This window comes from Filicampus tigris, chromosome 1, assembly GCF_054856515.1.
Source record: "Filicampus tigris isolate MCC_2025a chromosome 1, RoL_Ftig_1.0, whole genome shotgun sequence".
In the NCBI taxonomy this organism is placed as follows: domain Eukaryota; kingdom Metazoa; phylum Chordata; class Actinopteri; order Syngnathiformes; family Syngnathidae; genus Filicampus; species Filicampus tigris.
In genome coordinates, this window is record NC_141217.1 from 19,816,473 (window position 1) to 19,844,269 (window position 27,797).

Genomic DNA, 27,797 nt, shown 5'->3' on the forward strand with positions numbered 1-27,797 from the left:
CTCCCTCGTCTCTCTCTCTCTCTCTCTCTCTCTCTCTCTCTCTCTCTCTCTCTCTCTCTCTCTCTCTCTCTCTCTCTCTCTCTCAGCAGCACAGTGAGGAGGAGGAGAGCATCAGCGAAGCATTTTTTAACCACATGTTGCTGTGCTTGATGTGAAGTGCTGCAGCAGGCTTCCTTTTCTCTTGCAAGCTGGCTCGCTTCTGCCACCACCTGTAGCAGCAGTCCTTTTCCTCGCTGCTTGCGGAACGAAACGCAGAGCTGAGAGGGAAGATATCTTTTATCCTAAGTGGACTTGTGAGTCAGAGAGCTCCTCAGTGCAGTCCTTAGTTGACACAGATGAAAGGTAAGACTGCTGGCCTTATTTGGCTTTGAATGAATGAATATGTGCAGGGTCTCTCTCTCTCTCTCTCGCTCTCCCTCTCTCTCTCTCTTTCTCTCTCTCTGTCAGTCTCTCTCTCTTTCTCGCTCTCTCTCTCTCTGTCAGTCCCTCTCTCTGTCTCATTTGTGTAGAACGATGTAGAAAAGGTCAGGGAGATGATTAAAGGCAGTCCGCCGTACGTCTGGATGATGGCTGCAGCATCAAGACGTACGGCTTTTCAACAGGTGGTTACCACAGCAGCGGCACGCTGCTTTGACACTAATGAGTTCAGAGCACTGTGACGATACTGATATAAAATCCTGTGAGTTGGGGGGTTTGGGGCAGGGCGAGTGAGTCATGTGAGCAAGGGTGGTTGTGGGAAAGACACCGCCACCCCTAAAGACCAGAAACTGAGAGGACTACGAAGATCCATCCTGGAGGAGCATAGAAAAACACATTGGTTATAAGCTTGTTATCTTTTAGGATGTTTCTGTGTATGGAAGTTGTTTATTGGCAGTCGGTATCTCAATGCTGGTAATTACGCTGCTTGAACTCATTCTAACTGTTACATTGCCTCTGCAGATAGACAAATACAGTGTATACCAACCTGCCACATCATTAGGCCACTTGCAGAAGCTTTTGAGATCCAAAACAATAGTTGTATAACAAGTGCTTCTGCCTTTACAGAGATAACAATGCTCAGATTTGATCGACAGTTTAGAGAGGTAGCTGTTTAGCAATGATGTGCAGACTGAGGGCAAGGTCGTCATGGCCATTGAAAAAAACAAAAAAATTGAACAATTGTTAACTGTATGTAATGGCTGTAATGAGGGACCACCGCTCTAATTGATTCCATTCCTCAATTTAATGCAGACAACGTCATCTACTTGAATAAATAAATGCAGAACCTAAATAGACAGCCTGCCCTCCCCTGCCATAAATTCCAGAGAATGCAATTAGGTTTCTGGAATTACTATTATGACTATTAATCGTGTGTCACGATAAACGCACACTTGCTTGCAAAGAAGACATGGCATATGTTCATTTCAAATTTATGGTAAATGTTTAGGTCCTACTTGTATGCAACTTAGATTTTTTTTCAGCAGAAAAAGCTGCTAAACATTTCAACATTGATCCAAAAAGAATTAGGAAAAGGAAAAGAACGATCTGTTGAAGAGCAGTGGGTCTCTCGTGTGGGGAAAAATAAAAACATTTCTGAGGGGCTGTATTGAAAGTTTTTAGAGTGAATTCATTCAATGAGTAGTTCGTGTTAGAAGCCTTAATACACCATAGAACAATATGCTGTACATAGTTTATGAGAATAAATATATCAATCCACCCATCTGTTCGTGGCCCTGGTTCAACCGACCACTTTACTTCACGTTAACGCACAAGAGAAAATATTAGAGACCCTTTTAAATATTTGCAGTCATTTTTACACTTGCAGAGAATTTCTCCACCCTCAAATACTGTATACATTTATTGTTAAATGTGAGCATTGTTTGATAATCAATCATGTTTGATGTCCCTCGCTTGAGTGGACACTGGATAGCAAATCACTCACTAGTTTCAGATCTGCATGACCTGTGCAAAAATCCAGCCGATGCGGGAGTTGACTCGCCCGCGCAGATGTCTTCTGTTGTGGCTTTAAAGACAAGAGGCTGATGGCTCCCTTTTGGTCAGCCTGCGGGCTAGCAAGCTGAGCCGTCTCTATGGAAATGGCTTTCGTCATAAGTTCCCATCAAGCCCCGTGATGGAGCTCTGTTGTGTGCACGCCCTAGATTGCAGGTGCAGGATGCAACATGAGCAATGATGCGGCATGCGCAACAGCCATTTGGGATTTTATTGATTCATTTCCATAATTGGGAATGCTGCCTTTTTGCATGCATAATCATGCCGCTAATTCACATAAAACTGAGTGTTGGATATCCTCTCTTGTTGTATCTTTGGAATGATTGCAGGCTATAACATTCAATGCATTTTTTAAGTCCTGCTATGCCCTTTAGTTACCAGTCTCTACTAAATAACAAAAGGAAATAAAATGCCATAAAGTCTGAAACACTCAACTGACATATAGGGCCTGATTTTCGTAGACTGGTGCACGTGCGCTCAGCGTAAAAAACGGCGCATCTTCATTTTCATCCAGGGGGAAAGTCTGGCTTACGATATTTGGGAATTTGGCAGACCATGTTGCGCTTTGCGTTCCCGCAGAGAGAGGGCATTTTGTTTTACATGCCCTTGTAGCGGCGGCACGGTGGTCGACTGGTTAGCACGTCCGCCTCACAGTTCAGAGGTCGTGGGTTCCATCCCGGCTCTTGCCTCCCTGTGTGGAGTTTGCATGTTCTCCCCGTGCCTGCGTGGGTTTTCTCCGGGTACTCCGGTTTCCTCCCACATTCCAAAAACATGCATGGTAAGTTGATTGGACTCTCTAAAATTGCCCCTAGGTGTGATTGTGAGTGTGGATGTTTGTCTCTGTGTGCCCTGCAATTGGCTGGCAACCAGTTCAGGGTGTCCCCCGCCTACTGCCCAAAGACAGCTGGAATAGGCTCCAGCACGCCAGTGGGCGGGGGACACCCTGAATTAGTTGCCAGCCAATCGCAGGGCACACGAAGACAAACATCCACACTCACAATCACACCTAGGGGCAATTTTAGAGAGTCCAATCAACTTACCATGCATGTTTTTAGAATGTGGGAGGAAACCGGAGTACCCGGAGGAAACCCACGCAGGCACGGGGAGAACATGCAAACTCCACACAAGGAGGCCGGGGCCGGGATCGAACCCACGACCTCTGAACTGTGAGGCGGACGTGCTAACCAGTCGACCACCGTGCCGTCAACCTGGAACATATCATTTATATTTCCGTTACTTCCAATGGGAAAAACAATTTTTCCATAAAACAAACCAGCGGTGCACCAGCATTCTCAAAGGGATTATGTTGAACCCCAGAGGTTTCACTGCATCTTCTTGGCAACTGGAACAAATAAAATTTGAAGGTAATATCTGTTTCTCTCTATCATGTAAACACTTCAAACGGCAGTGCCATGCCTGGTCTCATCAACAAGGAGAATCGTAGCGCTCTACCTCTCAGTGTCTCTGACATCACTTCCTGTGTCAGGGGCTACACTCAGGCCATGACCGCTTCCATGACATATGAAAATATTGAGGATCATGCCATTGAAGGTACGTTTATTTTTTAAATCCTCTGAATAGGCATCATTACTTCATCATCTAATTATTCTATTTCCTCTGCGGTGGCCCTGCAGGTATCTTCATCTATCCACTGGAGGAAAAACACATTGTTGTGGGCTTTGAGGCATTGATCTCCAGTCAGATTATCACGCTGCAAATCAAGGACAAAGCCAAGATTGATGACTGTTACCACAATTCATGCAGCACACCAAATGGAGCTCCGCCTACTGGCGTCGGTGAGTTTATGATCTTCTATCTACTAGAACTTCTATTGTTTTATGCTACTGTAGATACATAGCTCAGAATGGATAGGTAGTTTGAGAGATGGATCAATCTAGATCTCTCTTATCTCCAACCTACCTTCTTTAACAACTTTACAGCACAAACACTATAAGCACATTACAGACATTACAACACAGGCGCCAAACTCAAGGCCTGGGGCCAAATTTGGCCTGCTATTTTTAAAGCAAATACTTCATGTTTCTTGCTAAAACATCAAAATTGCAAATTGTATTTACTTTTAATAATGTTTATATTGAAAGAATTTTTTTCAGTCTTCCTTTTAAAATAGAGTACTAGTTTTTACTGGCTTCTGATTTTGCAGTTTGTTATTCATCAATTTGTTGTGTTTACAGTATGTAGTAAAATGAGGTTATCATACTTTTATATGGGTTCACAGTCATAACGGCCGCCTGAGGGAAAACATAATTACGATGTGGCCTGTGACAATAATGAGTTTGACACCCCTGCATTACACGTATTGGGGACAACCACATGAAGTGACACATCTGGGAATCATTTCTAGAAGATATTACAGTGCGTTCGTTGTCTGAGGTTTGAGGTAACTGATATTGGACCAGAAAGAGGTCACACTATCCCCTGTGTAGTTCATCTGCAAGGTGTTTAGTATTTCGTAAATTTGTCCAAATGTCTTGCTAAAATGAAGAATTGATAATTAAAAGGTCTAGTCCAACACATGATTGATTTTAATTTTTTAATTTTTTTTTTTATTAAGAACTGTGTCCCAAAACATTTGTCCATGTAGTGCACACCAGTAGTTCCTAACCAGGGTGCCGTTGCACAATAATGTGCCATGAGAAGTCATCGATTCTGTCTGGCTAACTCTGTTGGGTGACCTATAAAAGTGACTGGGAGAAGCAATTAAATGCTCTTCCACTAGGTGCCAAAAGATATAATAACCCTGTCGCCATTCATACAACACAAGTCATGCTCTGAGTATATGAGATTTGTGTTCAATTAAACAAGCCCACATTTCACACTGAGTAAGTCAATATGTGAGTAAATTGAGACAAGATCATCATTATTTCGAATTCATATACTTAACACCGAAAACTTCCCCACTGTGGGATCAATAAAGGCCTTCTTATTTTTGTGTCGTTTTCATTCGGTGGTGTGCTACGAGGTTTTTCTAAGGTAAAATGGGTGCCTTGGATCAATAAAGGTTGGGAAACACTGGACTGTACACTATGGGCTTTATTTTCGTGACAGGCCTAAATCCTGCGCTGCACACTGCGTAAATCTGTGAGGAGGCAGGTTAGAACTGATGGTGGTAATTTCACAGAAGAGCGTAGACTAGCTGCGATGGGTAGGTCTGCGCTGCTGTGGGAATGATCACATCCGGCTTCAGTCATGGCCAATCAAAGCAGATCCTTTGATTCCCTTTAAATGTGGTGCGCAGTTGTGCACTAGCCCTTTGAGATTGCTACCCTGCCACTGATCGTTCGTGTAATCCTCGCGCTGTCTACGAAAATAGAGCCCTATATGTCAAGTCGAGTTGAAATGAACTAATGCAGTTGGTCTTCCAGGTCATATACTTCTGGATGAGGATTTGGAGAGGACAGTTCTAGTAGTAAACCTTGGAATCATTCCTCCTTTGGAGACAGTCCAAATTCTGGTCAGTACTTCATGTGAGCTGTCCACTCTGCCCAGCGGGGGCATCAGTGTGACCACGCCGCCAGTGTGCACACCCCGCGTACAAAGGAGCATCAACGAGGAGCAGGGCTTATCCCCAAACTTCTCCAGAATGTAAGAAATACACAGATAGGTGTAACTGGAAAATCACTTTTCTTTAAAAAGCCCAGTCCAAAACAATTTTCATCATGTTATGTTTTTGCTAGCATTTGTGCACTTGAACTGTGAATTTAGTTCAGTCGTAGATTCCAGGAGAAAAGTGACTGTGTGGTCATAATAGTTAAACATGATCCTTCCCAGTCAATATTTCCTTTCTTTTAGGAGGGATAAACATCAGTGTGGCTCCAGCCCACATGATCGTGCTCCCACCTCAGATTACTTTTGTTTGTCTGCTCTGCTGGAGGATGAAGCTATCAACTCCATGGACTATCAGTTTAACTTCCAACTGGAGATACGAGCCCCCTACCTCCTCGCAGGTCAGAAATGGAGCAAAAATCATGGTCCACGTCTTGCTTTTCTGTGGACCGAGCATGTTTTTTGAGTAGTGGTTTTATTATCACAATTGCACACTTTTTATTCAAGGTCCTTTCTTAAAAAAAAAAAAAAAAAATACTGATACTGATATAGTGGAAACTCTAAAACAGAAGTTACAATAGGTTGCACAAGTTGGAATGACCAACGTTTTTTGAAAATAGTCTCTAATAATTTTGGAGCGTAAATTCAGGAGGTAGGAATTCATGCACAAACATTTCAAAGGAAAATCTCCTGATGGAAGTAACACCTAGACTGACTCATGATGTCACGTTTATGTTCAAGAAAGGATGAAGATGAAGGTTAAAGAAAAACAGTAAGTGACGTGACTGTTGATATTTGTGTAGGTGTGGAGAGCCCGTCTCACGCCATCCGAGCCGACGCTGACCCTTTGGCCCGCTCAGCAACCAGTGTGGTCATCACTCTGGCGGACAAGTACACTTATGACTGTCCTGTTAAGATCCTCATCTATCCAAGCGGTGCGTCTATACAAGGTCACACTCAAGATGGTTTAGCGCTCGCTCTAAGCCTCCTCCAGGCCACTAATGATGCATTTGTGTGTTTCGTGTTGAATGTACGAAGGCCACAACAAAGTCCTTGTATTTAGTCCATCTGAGGACGCCACTGTGTGGGTGAGATGCTCCAGGTCTTTGTTGTTGTTTTCTCTCCTATAGTGTCATCTTTTTGTAAAGTACCCGTGGGCCGCTTGTCTCCCAGAGGCAACAACCTTCTCTGCTGATCCGCTATCGTCTCGTGAAGGCTTTGTTGGCAAACAAACCCACAGCCGGGGGTGGTCGATTTAGACAGACAGATAGGTGGATGAATCGATGGATGGATAGATAATCGACCTAATGTGCATTTAGTGCAAAATTACACGGGTCAACAGCAAATATTAATCAGTGATGGCTTTATGTGTCCCTAAATGTATTTTTGAGGCTGATTTTAAAAATGCATTAGCTTTTTTTTCTAGCACATCAGATTTATTTTTTTTTTATTTCAAATTTGACCTCTAAACGTTTGCACAATACAATATTTTTCATGTGGTGTAATTTATAGCAATGGTGTTTCGGACAAAAGAAATTCCACCTGTTGCTGAACCCAACCCTTAATTCATTATTATTACTAAATACATGTATATAACTATTTTACATCTTCTTCTTCTTCTTCTTCTTCTTCTTCTTCTTATTATTATTATTATGAAATAATGAGTTAATTCTTTTTTTAAACTTGATTTGCTAGAGAAAAAATTAGGCCAGATTCTGAATCAGCACAAAACATGTCATGTCATGTCATCTTCCAAACCGCTTATCCTATATAGGGTCGCGGGGAATCGCTGTAGCCTTTCCCAGCCGTCAACGGGCGAAGGCAGACTACACCCTGAACTGGTCGCCAGCCAGTTGCAGGGCACACACAGACACCGTCACTGAGCGGGAATCAATCCCACGCTGCCCGCACACAACTCAGGCGTGTGTACCACTACACTATCAGCGACTCTACAAAACATTAGTCTACAAAAGATTTACTTGCATCTCTGATTAAAACAAAATTGTTCACCAGTGCAATGTATTCCTCAAATGACGGATATTAACTGAGCTCAGTTTAATGCTTGTGTCTCCATACCAATATTGGTAATTTTAATTAAAAAATAAATAAAAACGCTTGATATTGCTTTTTATACTCTCAAGTCCCTCCAAGTAGAAAACATATTAAAGTCCAACTAAGAAGGCATTTTTCCAATGCTGTTCCTGATATTTCACTGCAGCACTGTCACTTACAGTATTTTTTCCTCTGTATTATGTACAGGCTAAAATGAGTGTTCCTTAATACTTTATATGTAGATGTATGTTGGTGTGTATATACATGTGTGTATACACATGGTTACTGCGTATATTTACATAGGTTTGATTCTGAATGTTTGCTGTTAATGTTATACATTAACGGCTACATTATGCCGCCGTCTCTGTGTGACCTATACCTTTGCTGCTGTAACGCTAAAAAGTTCCCCACTGTGGGATCAATAAAGAACCTTCTTATCTTATCTTATCTTATCTTATCATATCTTATCTTATGTAAAAACAAACAAACATGGCATTGACCACAATATTTCAGACTTAATGTCTGACATTTCAATTTCTTTTCAGCAATCTAAACACCAGCAATCTACTAATCTACACACACATCAGATAATCTATATGATTCATTGTAAAACTTTAACACAAAAAGAAAATTATTAGCAAACAGGTGTAGGTGTTTTTTTTTTTTTTTTTACATTTCATGCCACTATTCGCACAATTACTCATCTGACATCTTTTTCTGATTGAGGAAAGATTACATTTTTAATTCACAGTTGATACCTGCTATTTTGAGGTGAAAAGCTAAAATCTGAGTGGAGATTGACATCCACACAGAAAGGTTTGTAATTGCCTATGAATAACACAAGATTAGCAATCTATTAGACAAAGCTATGGGCTAACTAAATGACGCTCCTCCCCTCAGTTCAACATTGATGCATGGCACCAAGATGCCACCTGATGGCAGCAAAACAATATCGCCATATGAGAACTAGTACAATTTGAGACGGCTTTGGCCTGAGCTCAAACTGCAGTGATGCTATAAACCTCATTATACTATTAGGAAAACAGCTTATTTTGTATTGTTATTAACATATTTTCACATACCCTAACACATTTTAAAAGCTATATGAGGCGATATAGAACATTGGAGGGGTACATAGCTGAAACAAACAATAAAATTCAAAATTATAGAAGAAGATGGGAGGTCCTTAATAAATATGTCGGGATGAAGACTAACATAAATACCCTGGACTTTGATTTTCACTGATCATTGTTGAGCCATTTTTGGATTGCAATGTTGTTGTAGTTGCACTGACATTCTTGTGCGTTTTTTTTTTTGTGGATTTGTGCATTCATAATGCTGATTCTTTAGTGTATAGTGTTGTGTTTTGATTTATTTTTGATTGTGGGAATGTTGTTGTCCTTGTCCTTTGTTGTATATTGATGTTTGCAATAGTAAAAAACAGGGAAAGTGCACCACCACTTTTGTTTTATATTGCCACTGTCCTGTGAAAAACATGTCATTTTCCCCCATTTTTTTTACATTTTATGTTAATGAGGTTTCCGCATTACAGATGTCCCATTAATGTGAACATTTTTCAAACTACGAAATACGTGTTTTTCACAGGACAGCGACGATATGTAAATGGCACTGCATAAAGCACAAACATTTGTGACCCCAGACCCATTAAGAAAAAGATTAGCTTCCAAGGCCAAGAGTGCACGACTGAGAAATAACAGGGGCTAACAATCAGACACACAAAGGAAATTACTCTGAAAACAACACGTTAAGGATAATTCATAAGATAAATTCATTTATATGATGTTTTTGCTCTATGTGATGGCAGTCCTGCCCCACTTGCCACACATGCAAAGCGGCCACTGGCTTGCTGTCATTAAATCATAAGGACAACTTTTGTACCACTGAGATATTTTTTCCCCAATTGTATCCGAATCATTCCAACACATGTGACTTGGCCTGGCACAATGTGGTTTCCCGCAGAACCTCACGTGCCTCAAGTGCTCATCGAGAGCGGCGATATGACGCAGGATGATTATGATGAGTTTATCCATGGCCGCAGCGACTTCATCAAGGCCACCAAGAAGGACTCCAGCAATGAGAGGAAGGTAAGAATGTCATCCAGCAGCTGAGCCAAGTGCCTTAGCTGATGAGATCCATGTCACGACATATGAGGTTTGCACAATACAAAGTGATGGCCATTACAAAGATGCACCAGCATTCAGTACATTTGCTAAAGATTTTTGAAATTGTATGTCAGTATTTGTGCTCTTGTGATTAATCACACTACCATTGTTAGTTTGTGCTGTCTTTATCATTGCTGATATTGTTTACATCCCACTATTGTATATTACTGTTGTTCTAATGTAGTACTGATTTGTTTCCAATGGCAACGCCACCATGCTAAGTCCTTTGTAATTTGGTAATTCTTAAGAGCTTTCACTTGTGCGGTCATTTGTCCCTTCCCACTTGAGTGGGATCAGCTTTACCATTAAATTGCGTTTCCAGGGAAACTCACAGACTGATCGACCACACTAGGTGTGGAATTTGGCTTTCATGTCCACAACTGCCATTCGAGCTCATCACTCATTACGTCTCCTCTGTGTTCCATAGGTGGAGGCCATCCACAGGCGGCTGCACAAGGACATCCTCCACAACCCCGTGATCATGCTCAACTTCTGCCCCAACCTCAAGCCTGTCAGCTCCGACCTAAGGAAGGTGCACGGAGAGTTCATCTTCCTCATCGACCGTAGCGGCAGCATGAGCGGTGTAAACGTCAACCGCGTTAAGGTACTCCGCTCCTTGGAATTATCATACGGCATCCATGTTACAGTATGTCATGCATGGGAACGAGGTGAGGCCATTTGGGCCATTTCAGGTTAAACGTCATGTTGGCTGGGATGTATTATGAAAAATGATCCCGAACAGTCAGTTTCCAAAGCTCAAATGAATCGGAGTTATTTCAAATCAAACTAAATGTACAAGAAAAACTTGTCGGATCATATGAGAAGCCCATCTCTGTTTGAATACTGTTACCAAGACAACATTTTCTTTAACATGAAATCCCCGTGGTGGCTGTGTTAGACAGGCAACCGTAATGTAAGTTCAATTGGTAGCATTTAGTACTTCATTAAAGCGGAAGTCAACCCAAACATATTTTTTCAAGAATAATATATATGCAAACCCACTAGTTGAAACAAGGCATTCTGATTGCATTTGTGGAATAAGAGTTAATCCACCCTTTTTAGCCAACTCTCTGGGCGGCCATTTTGTCACTTCTGTCGACTGAAAATGACCTCACTACTGATCAGGGCTCAGGTAACGGCCAATCATGGCTGACCAGTTCTCTGAAGCTGAGCCGTGATTGATTTTGCTGCTTAACTCTTATTCCACAAACGCAATATGAATCAGAATGTCGTGTTTCAACTAGTGGGCCTGCTGGGAACATATTCTTAAAAAAAATAAGTTTGGGCTGTGCCCCTGTGCTTTATGCCATATAAATTGTGCACTGGAAATTGTTACTGGCAGTGATGCTGGTGACTCGTCAGAGAATAACGCGTTACCTCGACATATAATTCTTTTCCATTTACAACTAATCCAAAACTTGACTTCCTCTTTAAGTTATCTGACTACAGACTTTTTTTGAAGTCACAATTCATTACTGTATGGCAGCAATGACGACAATCAGATCACAGAAAACTAACTGCCACTTACCATTCGTTATGAAGGCCAGCCAGCCCCTGCTTTTCACCACGTTCACACATTTGATGTGTCACACTCCCAGGATGCAATGCTGGTGATTCTCAAGAGTCTCGTCCCAGGCTGCCTGTTCAACTTAATAAGCTTTGGCTCCAACTTCAAATCTCTTTTTTCCTGCAGTCAGAACTACGAAGAGGTAAAATTGAGAACTTCCTGTGTTGTATGTGATATTGTCATGTAGTTGTTGTTGTTTTTTGTTAACAGCACTTCTTCCTGACATAATATTAGACACATACAGTGCATGCTGTAAAAAGTATGTGCTTTCATCATAGTATTTGATTGACAATTGAGCAGTGTGTGATTTGGCCAGGGGTGTTGTGCCTCTTCTGACTGTGAGTTGTTTCTGCCATGTTTCACATAAATTAGTCAGGTTGAAAACTTTTCTTGTATGTGGGGCCGCGGAAACTCAGAAAACAATATATAGACGATAAACAATTTCATAGAAGGAAAAAAAATAGCGTTCCGACTATGCTTAGTCCTACTATCTTTTCAAGTTTCCCATCTATCGTTTATCGCCTACAAACTGGGCATCCGTCATAGGTGGACCGGTCTGCTCTAGGAATAAATATGGCGTGATGCACATGGCGCTTCAATCATCCATCCATCCATTATCTGACCCGCTTATCCTCACAAGGGTCGCGGGGCGTGCTGGAGCCTATCCCAGCTGTCTTCGGGCAGTCGCGGGGGAACCCTGAATTGGTTGCCAGCCAATCGCAGGGCACACAGAGACAAACAAATATCCGCACTCACAATCACACCTAGGGGCAATTTAGAGTATCCAATCAACTTACCATGCATGTTTTTGGAATGTGGGAGGAAACCGGAGTGCCCGGAGAAAACCCACGCAGGCACGGGGAGAACATGCAAACTCCACACATGGAGGCCGGAACCGGGATCGAACCCACGACCTCTGAACTGTGAGGCGGATGTGCTAACCAGTCACCCACCGTGCCGCCGCCGCTTCAACCATCAAGTTGTAAACCTAGTCACAAATTTGTAAACATTACAGAAGACGATACCATGTTTGAAGCATCAAGCACTGTTTAAGGTCCAAAGCATAGTGTGGTAAAATATACAACTGCCTGTTGCCAACTGTAAATTGCTTCTTAAAGTAGAATACAAAGTGAAAGTGGAGACTTTAAGTCAAGACACATTTCTCATCCACTGCAAGACTGTTTAATCTAGCTTTTTTGTGGCTTTTATAATATCACCCCAGCTTCATATTTCAGATCAGTCAGCTTCAGCGATGAGGGCAATGGGGAGCTTTTTAAGATTGTTATTGGACTGAAACAAAAGCAGATATATTACTCAAGAGCTGAGGTGGGTGTCAGGAGAAATAAGATGGACAAAAATTATGTTTTCTTTTATTTTTTTCTTGGTAGCCTCGTTAGTGTTTTCAGTGATCTTCACGCACAGTACATATGTTTGGTAATAGTTACGAATATTTAGGCATCAGAGAACGCAACATACACATGTATTAACACCAAATACAGTTTAGTCTTCAATGAAATGTGATGCAGATTACTACTTTGCTCTGATTTAAAAAAACAAAACACTAGAAGTTGTTGGTTGGTGCTCATTTCTTGACCTTACTGCATATACCCAGACCAGGGGTGCCCAAACTATGGCCTGCGGGCCATTTACAACCCACTGTCCACTATTCAGTGGCTTGCAATGTTTGTTCAAAAGGGTGATAAGTAAAAAAAAAAAGGGGGGGGGGGGGGGTTGGTGTGACACCACTACAGTAAATAAAGTGGTTTTATATCTTGTAGAGATTTTCTAGATATGCAAAGATGCAAAATCAAATACTGTACAACAAAAATTGTAACATTTCTAAACATTGAACATCTTTCTTTCATTTAAGCATTTCCAATACGGATTTTACCGATGTGTATGTGTTGCCGTGAACATCGAGAAGCCAGTGTTACGGCCCACGTTGAGGAGTCGTAACACCAGCCCACTGTCATACACTGGAGCATGGGGCGACTTATTATTTATGCTAATGCCTATATTTGTTGGTGGCACGGTGGTTGACTGGTTAGCACGTCCGCCTCACAGTGCAGAGGTCGTGGGTTCGATCCCGGCTCCAGCCTCCCTGTGTGGAGTTTGCATGTTCTCCCCGTGCCTGTGTGGGTTTTCTCCGGGTACTCCGGTTTCCTCCCACAATCCAAAAACATGCATGGTAAGTTGATTAAATTACCCCTAGGTGTGATTGTGAGTGCGGATATTTGTTTGTCTCTGTGTGCCCTGCGATTGGCTGGCAACCAATTTAGGGTGTCCCCCGCCTACTGCCCGAAGACAGCTGGGATAGGCTCCAGCACGCCCGCGACCCTTGTGAGGATAAGTGGTATAGATAATGGATGGATGGATGGGCCTATATTTGTTTTGTTTTTTTACTTGGCTGTTTAATTGTACGTTGAAAGTGCTTACATTCATTTTAGTTATTACATAATTCTGAAACAACCTGCATGCCAAGATGTCTAAATTACATGTATATACTGCAACTCCATTAGTATCAACACCGGACAGTAACAAAACAGAAGTAAATAATAATACATAAATAATGCAAATATTAAACATTACATACTGTTGAGTTGGCCTGTGTTGATTCTTCCTACCATGGATTTCGCGGTTAACCTCCACATTACTCACAGGACTGAGTTTTCAACAAACCTACCATTATTTTTTTGCCTTTGGATCAAGCGTGAGTACCTACAGCAAAGCCACACAAACACAAGGAGAACTGACACATTCCACATGTACCGGTACACAGATTTGATTGCAATACCTTCTGGCTGTGAGGCAATAATGCTAACCACTCACTTATTTTGCTGCTTGTTAGTGTAAATTGAAATCTCCCCCATTGGAACAATGAATGTTGGTGTTATGGTTTCTCCCCTCGGCATGATCCAGGAAGCACTCGCCCTGGCTTGCGAGTACGTTCGGAAGATCCGAGCCGACATGGGCGGTACTAACATCTTGGCACCCCTCAAATGGATTCTGAGACAGCCAATGTTTCCCGGACACCCCCGTTTGCTGTTTCTGCTGACTGACGGGGCGGTGAGCAACACAGGCAAAGTCATCGAGCTGGTGCGCAGTCATGCGCGCTACATCAGGTAAGTCAAACACATGTATGGCATCCTCTTATGTTTCCGCTTGTTTTGTACACAGCACATGCTCACGTTGCTCACTGATCCCATGAGCAGCCTTTGAGGGATTGGTAGGGTTTAATTGCAGCGTCTACTTATTGATGTCACTTTAATCTCACCAAAATGCAGTCTGTGAACATGCAACTGAAATAACATCCGACTAATAAGATGTCAAAGGCAAAATAGATTCACATCACTGTGGGAAATCATCTTGTTTTCCTGCTCGGCTGCAAGTCTCAAAATCCTTCTCTGGAGTCACTATGGAAATGGAGTGGGCCTACTTAAACGCCTTTGTCTTCTCGCTGTTATTGAACGACTGCGCACCAAATGGTCATGCACACAGAGTGAGCCAGTTTAGACATCGATCAATCTCTCTTTCCATCTTGTGACATTTCCGTCTTATTGGGCCCTTTTTTTAACTCGCCATCTGTATGTTTTTGGCTGCGCTTGTGGCTTTTTTTGGTCACAAGAATAACTGAAATACTTTCCCTAGAAAGCCAGTTTCCGACGATGAATCTTTGCAGACTATTCTGAATGCATTCTTAGTCTGCAAATGCAAGAACTTGTTTAAAGTATGGTTAAAGTTATAGTGCTTATCAGATTCATCCATCCATCCATCATTTTAGCCCGTTCATTGTCACGAAATGAGCCGGAATCTACTGCAACTGACTTTGGTCCGAGAGGCACGGTACACCGTGCACCGGTTGTCATTCCATCACAGCAATGAACCAATGAATGCGTGTTTTTCGAATGTGGGAGAAAGTTGGAGTACCTGGAGCAAACCCACGAGCGAGCAGCAAAACTTCATACGGAAAAGCCTGAGCCAAGATTCGTACCCACATTCTCTGACTGTGAGATTTCGCAGTGTCATCCTTAACAGCTTCAGTGTAGTTTAGTGTAAAATATTGGACTTTTTCTGAAAGATGATCAAAGCTGAGATCATAGCTGAAAAAACAATGATTGTGATGTGGCATCACTAGAAGATCATATCGCTGACTCATATAATTCGCCTACACAGGGCACAGGCATAAGAGGGCATATTTGATATGCAATGTGGGGATTGCTATGATATGCAGCATTCTCTCAGCATTCATGCCTAAGATCTGTTTGCACAGATGCTTTACGTTCGGCATCGGGCAGAATGCTTGCAAAAGGATGGTGCGTGAACTAGCAGCAGTGTCCAGAGGAACAGCCGAGTTCCTGGCCGAAGGCGAGAGGCTCCAACCAAGGGTAGGTCGGGTCCTGTTACCAGCTCTCTTCACAGTTTACTTGTGATGAAAATTTGACCTATCATTTATTTTGTTCTTAATGGTAATTCATCATTTAGTAGACGTTTCAGAGAGAATGTGTTGTGTTAAGATGTGATGTCGAAAAATTGGTAAAAAGAAGACGTCAGCGAACATTAACATGCACACAAGTTGTTTATAGGTAATGATTTGGATTGGAAGGAGGGGGCGGGGCATGATAAGATAATCTTTTGCTTCCTTCTGCCCCTTCTTGAACTTAACACTTTGTATAGACTCTCTTTGAATACTTTTATTATGTTATTTTTTTCATTTTGATTGTTCGGGGTAAATGAAGATCTAATCAAATGAAAACTATCTGTCTGTCCGTCTGTCTGTCAAATCATTTGTTGTGATACAGTTTGGATTGTTTACGGCAAAACTGGGAGAAAGGCACCAATTTTCTAAACCCATCAATGTTTGCCCTGCCCTCTAACAACATTATTGTCTTTGCAGATGATAAAGTCTCTGAAGAAGACCATGTGTCCGGTCCTCAGTGATATTTCCATTGATTGGCTCTTTCCCGAGACCAAGGAGGTCCTTCTTTCACCGGTGGGCAACACCTTCCTGTATCCTGGGGATAGTCTTATTGGGTACGCTGTGGTTTGCGATACTACTCGCTACCATGCCAACCCCAAATCTGTAAGTATGATATTTTGAAATTCCCCCTTTGCAGTTCATATGTTCAAACACTAAACTTAGTGCGGACATTTCCCATGCACATAGATTCACATAGCTGACTGATGACCCTCTAGTGTTAATGCCAAGCTAGTAGTTGGCGCTGCAACTGTGAAAACACTACTGCCTGAATGGACGCTGGTAAACAGATGGATAACAAAGATAATTTGTTAGTTTGAGTGATGTGGAAGTATAAAGCCTCAACATTAACTATCAACAGTTTCGGTCCACCATTGATTTTGTCAAGTGGTGAAATCGATTATGTATCACTTGCCATGAAGGCGTTGGGATGGAACGCGCTCAGGTAACGACCAATCAGGGCTCAGCTTCAGAAAACAGGTCAGCCGTGTTTGGTCGTTACCTGAGCCCTGAGCAGTTGTGATGTCATTTTCAGTCAACAGAAGTGACAAAATGGCCGCCCCAGAAATGGCTAAAATGGGTGAATTAACTCCTATTCCACAAACGCAATATTTATCAGGATGCCTTGTTTCAACTCGTGGGCTTGCATAGAACATATTCTTGATAAAAATATGTTTTCGTTGACTTCCTCTTTCAGGCAGAGCTGGAAAATCATGTTAGCAACACAAAATATTGACACTGGGCCCAATTTGGACATTTTCATTTAGGGGTGTACTCACTTTTGTTGGCAATAGTTTAGACATTACTGGCTGTGTGTTGAGATATTTTGAGTGGTCAGTAACGTTACAATATTACAAGCTGTGCACTGACTACTTTACATTGGCGCAAAGAGTCATTTCTGTAGAGCTGCCTCATGAAAAAGAATAAAACATTTACAAAATTACGAGGGGTGTACTCATTTCTGCGAGTGGTCGTAATGTTGTGGTTGTATCCTGTACTGCCTATAAAATGTTGTAATGAAAAGTTAGACCCCTGTAAAAGTAACACAAAATAAGAACATATACAGATTGAACAAATTATGTCTGACTTCTGAGGATCCTTTCATATCCAGTAGAGCATCATGCAGATTTCACCGTAAATTTCCCCATTGTGGGACTAATAAAGGCCATGTTTATGCAGTGTGTGGCCTATGTTGTAGTCTTTGGGATGTCTTGAGGTGTAGAACCTTCTTTGCCTTCCGTCACCAGTCAAACATAAGAATGGCTCCTCAACACACTTTTGTCGCATGCGTTATGGTCAACAGGACAAAAGACGACGATACAGCATGATGCGCTCTGTTGGCTCTGGCAGCTCCGTCTTTTATCACTCCCTAGAGGAGGACCTGCTGAAGACCTCTGGCTGTGATCAGGCATCCTACAGAGAAACACCCAGCGAAGTGCACCATGACTCCAACCAGGAATCCATGATGGATGCCAGCTCTGTCAATATGGAAAATTACAGTGGTAAGAACCCCGCCCAGCTCACTTCCTGTCTATAGTCTACACGCGGTGGATGTTCGTCATCGATTAGATTCAACCCAGATACTCTAGGTTAATTATTCCTTGTCAGCTCCCCGATTCAAAACTTCCCATCCAACTTTTTTTTTTTTTTTTAACACATTCGGGGATTATTGTTAAGTGCAAGAACACTATTATCATTTTATATCATCATTATCAATACATTGCATGTCTTCACTCGACCATCTTCCTCGGGCCGCCTGATCCGTTGTCAGGGTTGGAGGGTCAGACGTCAGCAAGAAGGCGAGCGTACAGCACCAACCAGATAGCTGAGCATTTCCCAGCTAAGAAGTACACATCCAGTGATCCCAGCTCCGTCATGCCTAAGAATCCTCTTAGGCGAGCCAAAGTCCAGGAGCTGATTGGACACATGAGCCCGGAGCATGAGGCCCAGTGGAAGAGAGACTACCAGGTGTGACACTCTTAACACAAACATTGACTGTGAAGAAAATATCGAGTAAGCCAGCACTTAGACAGCTGAATTTTTTGGGGAAAACTTTTCATTGCATGACAAGTCAATTACAGTGCAAACCTGATCTCTTTCTTCATTCAGTTGTGGTCATAGATTTTGATGGAAAATTCACATTTGTTTTATTTTCAGCCTCAGCTGGTCAGTCTGTGTGCCGCGTCTTCCAGAGAAGATGCATCAGGCGTTCCCCTTCCACTCCAGCATCATCCGTCAGGGGAGGCGGGCTCGGAAAAGCCAACATCGGCCGCGGTCCGTAACACCGCTGGAGAGGATGGTTCTAGATCGTCTACGGACAGCCCATCTTCAGGAAGTGTGGGAGATGCAGGTGAGGTTAAAAGAGACAAAACATTTCCCGAACCTCTGATTTGAACGCCTCCTTCAAACGAATCAATTGCAACTGGACTGTTCTGCAGGGGCGTGCAGAGGGGGGGCTATAGGTGCCTTGGCACATGACCCTTTGCCCTTTGATGCCTAAATAAATCAATTCACCACTAATTCGATGAAAAAAAGACTACATTTTAATGAACATATTTTAAGTAAAAAAAACGTTTAATTAATGCAACAAATATTACAGGCCTCTTGATAAGGTCGATGGGTTGGTTTAAAGAATAGCGTAAGCCATGTGCGTTCCGCGGGCTTTACTTTGCCCATCAAGCAAATGAACAATAGGTTGACATCATTTAAAAAGATAAGAATGCACTCGAGAGTGACCATAATGAGGATTAACGATATAGGAGATAGTTTGCTATAAGAATGTGCTATAAAGCGAGCTGCTCGTAGATCTCTCCTGAGCCGCTTGGGGAGGGTAAAATCCCTCTTAACACACCTCACACAACAGGATCATCTTTAGAGCTGTCAAATGATCCAACCTTCGCTGACTGTAGTCGGATTTGGGGAATCAGGTTCAAAACAGGCCAGATTGTCTTCATGTGCCGCTTTAGGAATCATTCTCCCTGGTTGCAGAAGGATACAGCCACCAGCTGTGTCAGGCTGAAATGGAACTGGAGAACCGCAGCGCAGACATGGGCTCGGCGGGCCCGCAGCGAGGCGAGTGCAAGGCCGTGGTATCCGGTCTGCTCTGCGGGAAGGCCGTCCAATGGGAGGTGCTCTTTGACGTCGAGCCCTTCCTCAAGGGGCGGGAACGTGAGGAGAAGGTTCACGAGGAGCTGTGGAACGAGACCTTCCACCATCTGGCTGCGCGCTCCATCATACACGATTTTGAGCACATGGCAGAGAGGGAATGCGACATTGAGCATGGTGAGGCCAAACTCCATTTATGGCTTACGTACTGTATGGAAATAGAGGGGAAATTCTGACCATACATACAGTGCTATAAAGATCTAAAAATTGGACATGTGTAATATGTATAAACATTATTGCACAGTGTCCAGGAGTATTTTTCCCTCACGTCCAGTGGGAAATTGTCAATAACAGCAAAGTCGATGGCACTTGCTACCACAGACTGGTAGAAATGAAATGTGATCTAATGCGACATACTCCTATGCGATTTCACAGGCTCTGGCAGGAAGTACCACGTTTACGCCATTCACACCAGCAAATCCTGCAACATACTGAGCAAATACACCATCTTTGTTCCCGTCGATCTGGACACAAATGAATATCTGCAGACATGTGTTGAATATATCAACCTTGGTGAGTAGTACCTTTCGTTGTCTGGTTTTCAACCATCCGGTGACAAGTGCTTTACAAGTAAATCCTTTGATAGCTTGCGATCTGTGAACCGTTCTGCTCTTCTGCTGTATTATGTAACAGTGGGGATAATAAACATAGTAACCAACCCTACACCGATGACTTGGTCGCTAGGCTATACAAAGTTCTGCAGGAAAAGAGCCACATTCAAGTAGTGGCTGAAGCACTATCATGTGAAATTCAAAAGGAAAGCGGAGCTTCAGCACTGATTAGCTTTAGCTAGGCGTGTTGCTAGCGTAGGTTTCTGATTACATACCAAGACAAAACTAGAACTATACATTGTAGAAGCCTGGCTCAGCCCCATCCAATATGGCTGCCACGTCCATGTAACAACCATGTTGGATTGGGCAATTTCCCATTGAAGGCAGTAGCCACTCAGATCAGCTGGAGCCCGACAGAAAATGACGTTGGCTTTAACGATAACTCAGTTTAAACGTTATTGGCCGTGGGGGGCGGATTTCCGAGCCCGGTGGTGCCCAATACGTGTGTATTGCACAAGAACCGACCGCTCATTTCACACTTTTAACGAGAGTCCATTGGCGTTGCTCTGTGCGTCCAAACTGGAAGTCACATCATTGTTTCAAACGCCAGAGATAAACAAATAACTTTTACTCATCAATAACTGTATACTATTTATCCTGGTTATCTAAAAACAGACACACATATATTTTTAAAGCGTAAATCAACCCAAATACAGTTTTTTTCAAGAATATGTTCCCAGCAGGCCCACATTTGAAATACGGCATTCTGATTAATATTGCGTTAGTGGAATATGAGTTAAGCAGCAAAATCCACCCCTTTTTAGCCATCTCAGGGGGCGGCCATTTTGTCACTTCTATCGACTGAAAATGACATCACAAGTGCTCAAGTAAAACGATCAATCATGGCTCAGCTTCAGAAAACAGGTCGTTTGGTCGTTACTTGAGCCCTGAGCAGTTCTGATGTAATTTTCAGTCGACGGAGTGACAAAAAGGCCGCCCCCAGAGATGGCTATAACGGGTGGATAAACTCTTATTCCACAAACGCAATCTTTATCAGAATGCCTTGTTTCAACTAGTGGGGTAGAACACATTCTTGAAAAAAAAAACGTTTGGCTTGACTTCCCCTTTAAGTGTTTTTGTCATAATCATTTATTTTCATTTTCATGATTTCATTTTTGTCTCCTTCACATGTGACTCAACAATGGACATTCTGCCACTGGTCTCTTTCTCACGTTTAGGTGACAGTTTAAAAAGAAGCTCACGCTCCAGTTCGGGAAGCAGGAAGAGCCAAGCTTACTCCATTGGCCTGGGCCGCTCTCAGTCTGGCGGTGCGTCGGAAGAAGCTGAAGACATGTTGTCTAACAGTATGCTGCTTTCAATCTCGAGTGGTCACAAGGGTCCATTAAATACATGTCACTAGATGACGGTTGCTATCATAGGAAGGATGCACATTTTGTGCGTTATTATTGCAGCCACATTTTTTTTTTTGCTTTTATGCTACGTATCGTAAAAACAAGGAGGAAATCCAAAACACAACACAAATCCAATTTTGGGGTTTTTCTTGTGCCAGGTGTAGAAGACGGCATGTCTCCCTGCAGCACTCCGTCCTCATCCAGCTGGGAGAAATGTAACTTCACAGAAGGTACACACATAAATGTAACTTTATTATGGTTGAAAGCATCTGTCAATATTGTTCCTCGATACCCCGGTAGAGGTGGATTACAAAGTATTTGACAACAAATGAGAAGAGGAATGAAAAAGAGCTTCTGCTATGTTCTGTTCACCCGATATCCTTAAAACTTCATTTTACAATTTGTTACCAGCGAGCTACAAAAAACTACCCGCTGCCAATGAAATATAACATCACGTTATACAAAAAGACATTGAGCCAGATGTTTGGGACATTTAAAGACAATCAGATGTAAAGGGCCGTGTAATTTAGGGCAGGCGCCAAGGAATTAAAGATTGTTCTCTGACCATCTACTAAACAATGGATGGATGTTTTTTCCACGTCCCAGCGGTAACAGACGTCCAAATACCTCAGGCAAAAACAAGCCATGTGTGTGAAAATTGTTCACAGAGTGACTTAACCCTCACACGTCCCCCCCCTCCCCCCCACCCACCCCGCTCCCATCTTCATTCGTCTCCTAGGGAGTCAAAGGAGTCCATCAGTGACATCGGACCAGTCTCAGAAGTCTGTGGAGAGTCTTTTTTCTGCCAGGTGGGTGGCTGGTGTTGGCGTGAAGCGTGTTCTCACTCTCGCTCCTCTGTCCGTCTTTTCTGTCCCCGCATGGAGCCTCTGTTCTGTTTAAACCTTGGCCAGGTTGGCGCTCAGCAGGACTCGTCTCCTGACGAAGGCTGCCAAAGGTTTCATGAGCCGATCCCACAGCAAGTCGGGTGATTCCATGGGAGAGAGCGACAACGAGAACAAGGACTACATTCCTCTGGTGGGTGCCTGAGCTATGCAACATGAAAGAGATTATGGCTAGAGATCGCCATCGTTTTTTTGGTCTTCTGTATCTTTAACCAAGCAAAAGGAAAAAAAAAAAAAAAAAAGATCATCCGAATATGCCATTATTTGATAGAACTTTCTGTAGGATATCAGAATGCCAAAAATATTCTAAACCTGCAGCCCTAATATAAACAAAGTGTTATGGTATGTTAGGGCTGCCCGATTATGAAAAAAACATTAATCATGATTATTTTGTGAATAATTGAAATCACAAATATTCAAACAACCATTTTAACACTATAATTATGCAAGTTACATTTGGACCAAACAAAATGTTATAAAATTAGCTGTTATAAAAAAAAGATAAAAAATGAAAAAGGTGCAAATGTATAAATTCAAATATGATTTCCTTGTGTAAGCATACATATATTAATAATTGTTTTTTACGATTATGTAATGTGTAATAATCATAATTGTAATTGAATTTCGATTAATTGCACAGACCTAGGTTATGATATTCGATTCTTGTTCGTTTTACTGATACTGATAAATAAACAGCTTGAAGCAAGCACGCTTTTGGCGAACTTTGTGATAGTGAGTCTCCTTTTTGTTTCCTCAAAGTGATGTTATACAATAGCATCCAACTTCTTGACCGGGAGAGCGTGAGAAAATGCGATGAGGAATACTTTTTAAAAAAAAGGTGTTTTAGTAAGTTTAAAGGCATTTTAAGTGTGTGGAAGGGGTGAAAGTATGAGATCTTTTTAAATGTGTATTTATTTATTTATAGGTCTTAGTTTTTCACCTATTGCATGGGTCTGGAATGTATTACCCGCAGTAAGCAGGGAGTGGCTGAAATAATACATCCTTGTCTTTGATATTCCACAAGGTGTTACTGCAGCTGGCATGCGGCGCTTTCCCGCTTGACCCCGCCCTGTGCGACACCATCAACGTTCCCATGGACAAGCTCAAGTGGACGTCCCCCTTCGCCAGCCACCGCACCAGCCTCGGACACCCGTCCCACTCGAGCAGCCGGCGTGCGGAGAGTGCCGAAGACGATTCGGGATCATCATGCGACCCACAAACATGTCCGAAAGACCCTGTCCCGTCCGCCAGAGCCCAGGCGGACAGCGGGCCAGGAGCTCCGGAGACGACCTCTCCCAGCGGTGCGCAAAGGAGGATGCTGGATCCGGAGAGCCTGGTGTGGGCAACGGCGGTAGCCTTGGCCTGGCTGGAGCACAGCTCCGCTAGCTACTTCATCGAGTGGGAGCTGGTGGCCGCCAAGGCCAGCATGTGGCTCAGCGGCCAAGACATCCCGGAGGGCCGAGATGTGGCGTCGGTCAAGGCGGCCGCCAACCAGCTTTTCATCATCCTCAGACACTGGGATGACAACCTGCAGTTGAACATGCTCTGTTATAACCCCAACAGCGTGTGACGCTACTGCACCTGCCCACGCTTGTCTCTCTGGGGTCTGTCAGTGTTGTGAGCAATGTGCATGCACTTGTGTGTGTGTGGGAGTGTGTGTGCGTGTGTGTGTTTGTGTGTGTGTGTGTGTATACACTCCAAACATATCAGAGTCAGTACGTTTACAGTATAGCTCCACTGAGATATTTAATTCAATTCCTTGCAGACTATAAAGCAGGGGTCAATAACGTGGTGTTTGCAGCCTGTTCTAAAAATAGCTCACCAATGAAGTGATTGTTTGAAAATGTCAATATTTGCAAAGATTTATACTCAACTTAAATTTATTTATAGAGCACTCTAAAAACAACCAGAGCTGCATACAAAGTGCTGCACAGAATTTAGAAATAGCATTGCATATATTTATTTGTATTTAACTGTTTCCTACCATGTTACTGTAAATCATTGTTGATCATTGTGAAAAATCATGAACATGATCAGTCTTAATCAGTCCTAATTACACTGCTCAACAGAAATCTTTTTATCAGATATGGCTTTATGCTTCCCGAAATGTATTCTTGAGGCTGATTTAAAAAAATGACGTTTTTTTTTTTTTTTTTTTTTTACCGTATAAGGTTTTTTGAGATTATTTTCATTTTTTTGTTTTTAAGTTTGACTTGCAAAACCTTGGGCAAAACAGATTTTACAACACATTGTAATTTATAGCTATGACGTTTCAGAAAAAAAACCTACCCCTTAATTCATAAATTTTACTTAATACATTACAATATGACATGAAATTTTATTATTATTAGTAGTAGTAGTAATAGTATTATCAAAACCTGGTGTGTTTGACAAAAAAAAATGAGGGCAGATTTGGAATCAGCACAAGAATTTCATCCAGAAAAGAATACTTGCATCTGATTGAAAAAAAAATGTGTAGAAGTGTGTATGAAACTGGTAGCCCTTTGCATTTATCAGTCCCCCCAAATCTCTAACTTCCAAAAAGGTTAGTGCCCCCTGCCATAATGTATACATGCAGAATGTGCAGAGCAAAATGACTGTCAGCGACCAACGGTAGAACTTTGCCTTCTTATTTTACGCTACTCTACCTATTGAATTGAACCTCTTGAAGACCTGATATGCCACAGACTACCCCAAAAAAATAACTCCCACCCCACCCCCCCCCCCACACAATTCAATAGTGTGTTCTACACCTCTGCTGTAAGCTTTGTACATTTCCTCCACATTTATTTTCTAAAGTTTCAACAAGAGATTACTGATGGTGTAGTGGTACTTCACTACTGGCAGCGTGGATACAGTTCCCACTCAGCAATGGTGTGAATGTGAGTCTGAATGGTTGGTTGTCTTTCTCTATATGTGCCCTGTGACTGGGCCAGGGTGTAGTCAGCCTTTTGCTCTGCAGAGTCAAGCGAACTATAAAAAAAAAAATAATAATTAAAAAAAACATTTGCACAGACCTGCAAAAATGATAAACACACACTGTAATATGCATGCCATACCAGTAGATGGCGACGTCACTTTGAGAAGAAGCAAAATGCATGATCACCAACCGCTTGTTCTTGAAGAGTGACTTTTGTTGTATGGAAGTAATGCGACTTACTTGTACACATTAGTGCTGTGGTAAATGTGCGCTTGGATGGAAATGTGTAACACAACAACAGTGCTGTGGTCGACTATTGTTGTCTCGCTTGTAAACTACTTGAGCGTGAACAATTGAGCATGTGCATGTTCTCATCCCACATTTCCATTTCTAGTGTTTGTGTTTTCAGTATCTAAAGCGCAGCACAACCAAACAATCCGTTTTCAGATTTTTTTTTTTTTTTTTTTAATGTTAATGTCCAGTGTCTTAGCTTTTTGGAATAAACTATTTCTTGCCATATGGATAACACTAATCAACACATTTTTACTAAACGTTTTAATCAGAGATGTAAGTAAACTTTTGCTCTCATTTTTTTCTCTAGCACATCAGGTTTTAATAATGTTAATAATAATGATAATAGTAATGCATGTAAAATAGTAATATATTTAGTAATAAATGAGATTTATAACTTTATGACTTAATATTTATGATTTAAACAACAGTTTTTTTCTGACACTTCATAGCTATAAATTACAAAGCATGTTAAAATCTGTGTTGCGCAAGCTTTTATAAGGCTTAAAAACAAAATGTTAATATCTCAAAAACCTGATGCCAGGGGAAAAAAAGTAACATCATTATTTAAATCAGCATAAAAAAAACAAAAACAACAACAACAACAACAACAACTAACTTTTAGGGTCACACAAAGCCATCTCTGATTAAACTTTGCTGTTGACCAGTGTCATTTTCCATGTGCATCAGGTCACTTTTGTACAATTTCAGTTATGCTTACGTGTAGCTTAAGTCCAGTTCCAAAAGTCAATTAACACCATGTATAAACATAGTGAATAGTGGATCGTCTTCTTAAGTGAGCAAAAATCTGTGTTATGTTTGTAAACTAAGTAACAAATATTAGATACTGTAAATGTTAACAATTACTCATGTAGCAAAACAAGCCAAGTCAAAGAACAAACTTAACTGTTAGCAGCCATTTTACTCATTAAAAAAAAAAAAAAAAGTTAAGAAAAATTCATATTTGTGCATTTTTAAAAAAAATGATATATAGAAACAATGTGACTATTTTGATCTATATTCTATTATTTTAACTAGAATAGCACTCCACAGAAATCTCGGACCTACTCCATTGAGGAATAAAATGAGCCTTAATCTTTTTTTCCCCAATAATCCCACAAACGAACTAACTAGCTAACTATTGAACAAATGAACCAACCGACAGGTTGACTCAATTAAACAAACCTAAAGCATAATGCTCTTGATGTTTACACATGAATTATTTTTCATAATAGTTATCTTAATTGCAACAAAATATCAATACAACTCTAAATACAAACAGAAAAATACTTTGTCAATAACCGTACGATATTTTTTGTCAGTTTTCTGAATATTTCTGACAATGATGTGAATATGGGACAAAAATTAATTGAATTTAAAATGTCAAAATGTCTTCTGCAACTAAAAGCTGCCATAAATGTCAAATTTCTTAGATTAGACTTTAATTTGATTTTTACTTTGCTCGTGACCCAAAAACGACTTTTAATTGTGTATGTTGCAGAGACAGTTTTGGGTTCAAAATATCTGCAGCATTTATTTATCAATATTGAGTTTTACCACAAGTGCCTATATTGCAAATATGATTGCGCCTACTAGGACCCCCCCACCCCCACCCCCACACACCCAACAACCACATTTCATTTCCTCTGTGGTACTCAGGGGCATCTTTCACCATTCATTTTGTTCCCTCTGCGTCACAATGCTGCTTTACTCAGGTATCCATTCACCTCGTCTGTGGCTGATTGCATCACTTGCCGTGCATGAGCATGGGCGGCTAATTTTTGTCGCCCGGTGATGTTAAAATTGAAAGTGTTTTATGACTTAAGTCTTGTATGGTGTTAATAAAGAGTCATGTAGTAGTACTACAGTATTAATTATGTGGGGTAGTTGCAGTCACGTGTGCCGCTGTTATGGTGACAAGGTATATTTTTAAGTGAACTTGCTATGTGTGCCTTTGACAATGAATGTTTACAGTTGTGCTGATGCTCGGACTGGCTCTACAAGTGCATGTAATAAAATCAGTTAACAAGAAATATTTGTACGTACTGGTTATTATTGGCCTTGGCTTGTTTGGTGAACAAATAGTCCATAATACTCAGATTTATTTTCCCCTACGTCAAAACACAACACAAAACATTAATGATACTAATAGTAATAATAACAATAATAATGTTAATAATAATACCCCCCCCACACACACACACACACAGAGTATATCCAGAA

General features: G+C 41.7%; 1 protein-coding gene across 2 annotated transcripts; it reads left to right on the plus strand.

Moving 5' to 3' along the window:
* Positions 1 to 164: 164 nt before the first annotated feature.
* vwa5b1 (von Willebrand factor A domain containing 5B1) lies at positions 165 to 27,568 on the plus strand. 2 transcript variants are annotated; one of them, XM_086025321.1, is made up of 22 exons: positions 165 to 342; positions 3,398 to 3,540; positions 3,624 to 3,785; positions 5,376 to 5,595; positions 5,803 to 5,957; positions 6,360 to 6,491; positions 9,589 to 9,713; positions 10,219 to 10,395; positions 11,390 to 11,500; positions 14,278 to 14,480; positions 15,629 to 15,743; positions 16,253 to 16,438; positions 17,637 to 17,835; positions 18,105 to 18,301; positions 18,491 to 18,683; positions 19,322 to 19,615; positions 19,874 to 20,011; positions 21,288 to 21,413; positions 21,620 to 21,691; positions 22,201 to 22,270; positions 22,373 to 22,496; positions 23,388 to 27,568. In XM_086025321.1, exons 2-22 carry the CDS (start codon positions 3,402 to 3,404, stop codon positions 23,931 to 23,933), a joined length of 3,684 nt encoding a protein of 1,227 aa, XP_085881447.1. In that variant the 5' UTR covers positions 165 to 342; positions 3,398 to 3,401; the 3' UTR covers positions 23,934 to 27,568. The 2 variants fall into 2 exon arrangements, with proteins under 2 accessions (XP_085881447.1, XP_085881456.1); XM_086025330.1 differs by having other exon boundaries at positions 21,288 to 21,377.
* Positions 27,569 to 27,797: the final 229 nt, after the last annotated feature.

Excerpts from the sequence above, each read along its gene's own strand:
- vwa5b1 (XM_086025321.1), top strand. The coding sequence starts at position 3,402 with ATGCCTGGTCTCATCAACAAGGAGAATCGTAGCGCTCTACCTCTCAGT. Across the intron at positions 9,714-10,218 it reads ACTCCAGCAATGAGAGGAAG|GTGGAGGCCATCCACAGGCG; the intron begins GTAAGAATGTCA and ends TGTGTTCCATAG. Across the intron at positions 16,439-17,636 it reads ACCATGCCAACCCCAAATCT|GACAAAAGACGACGATACAG; the intron begins GTAAGTATGATA and ends TATGGTCAACAG.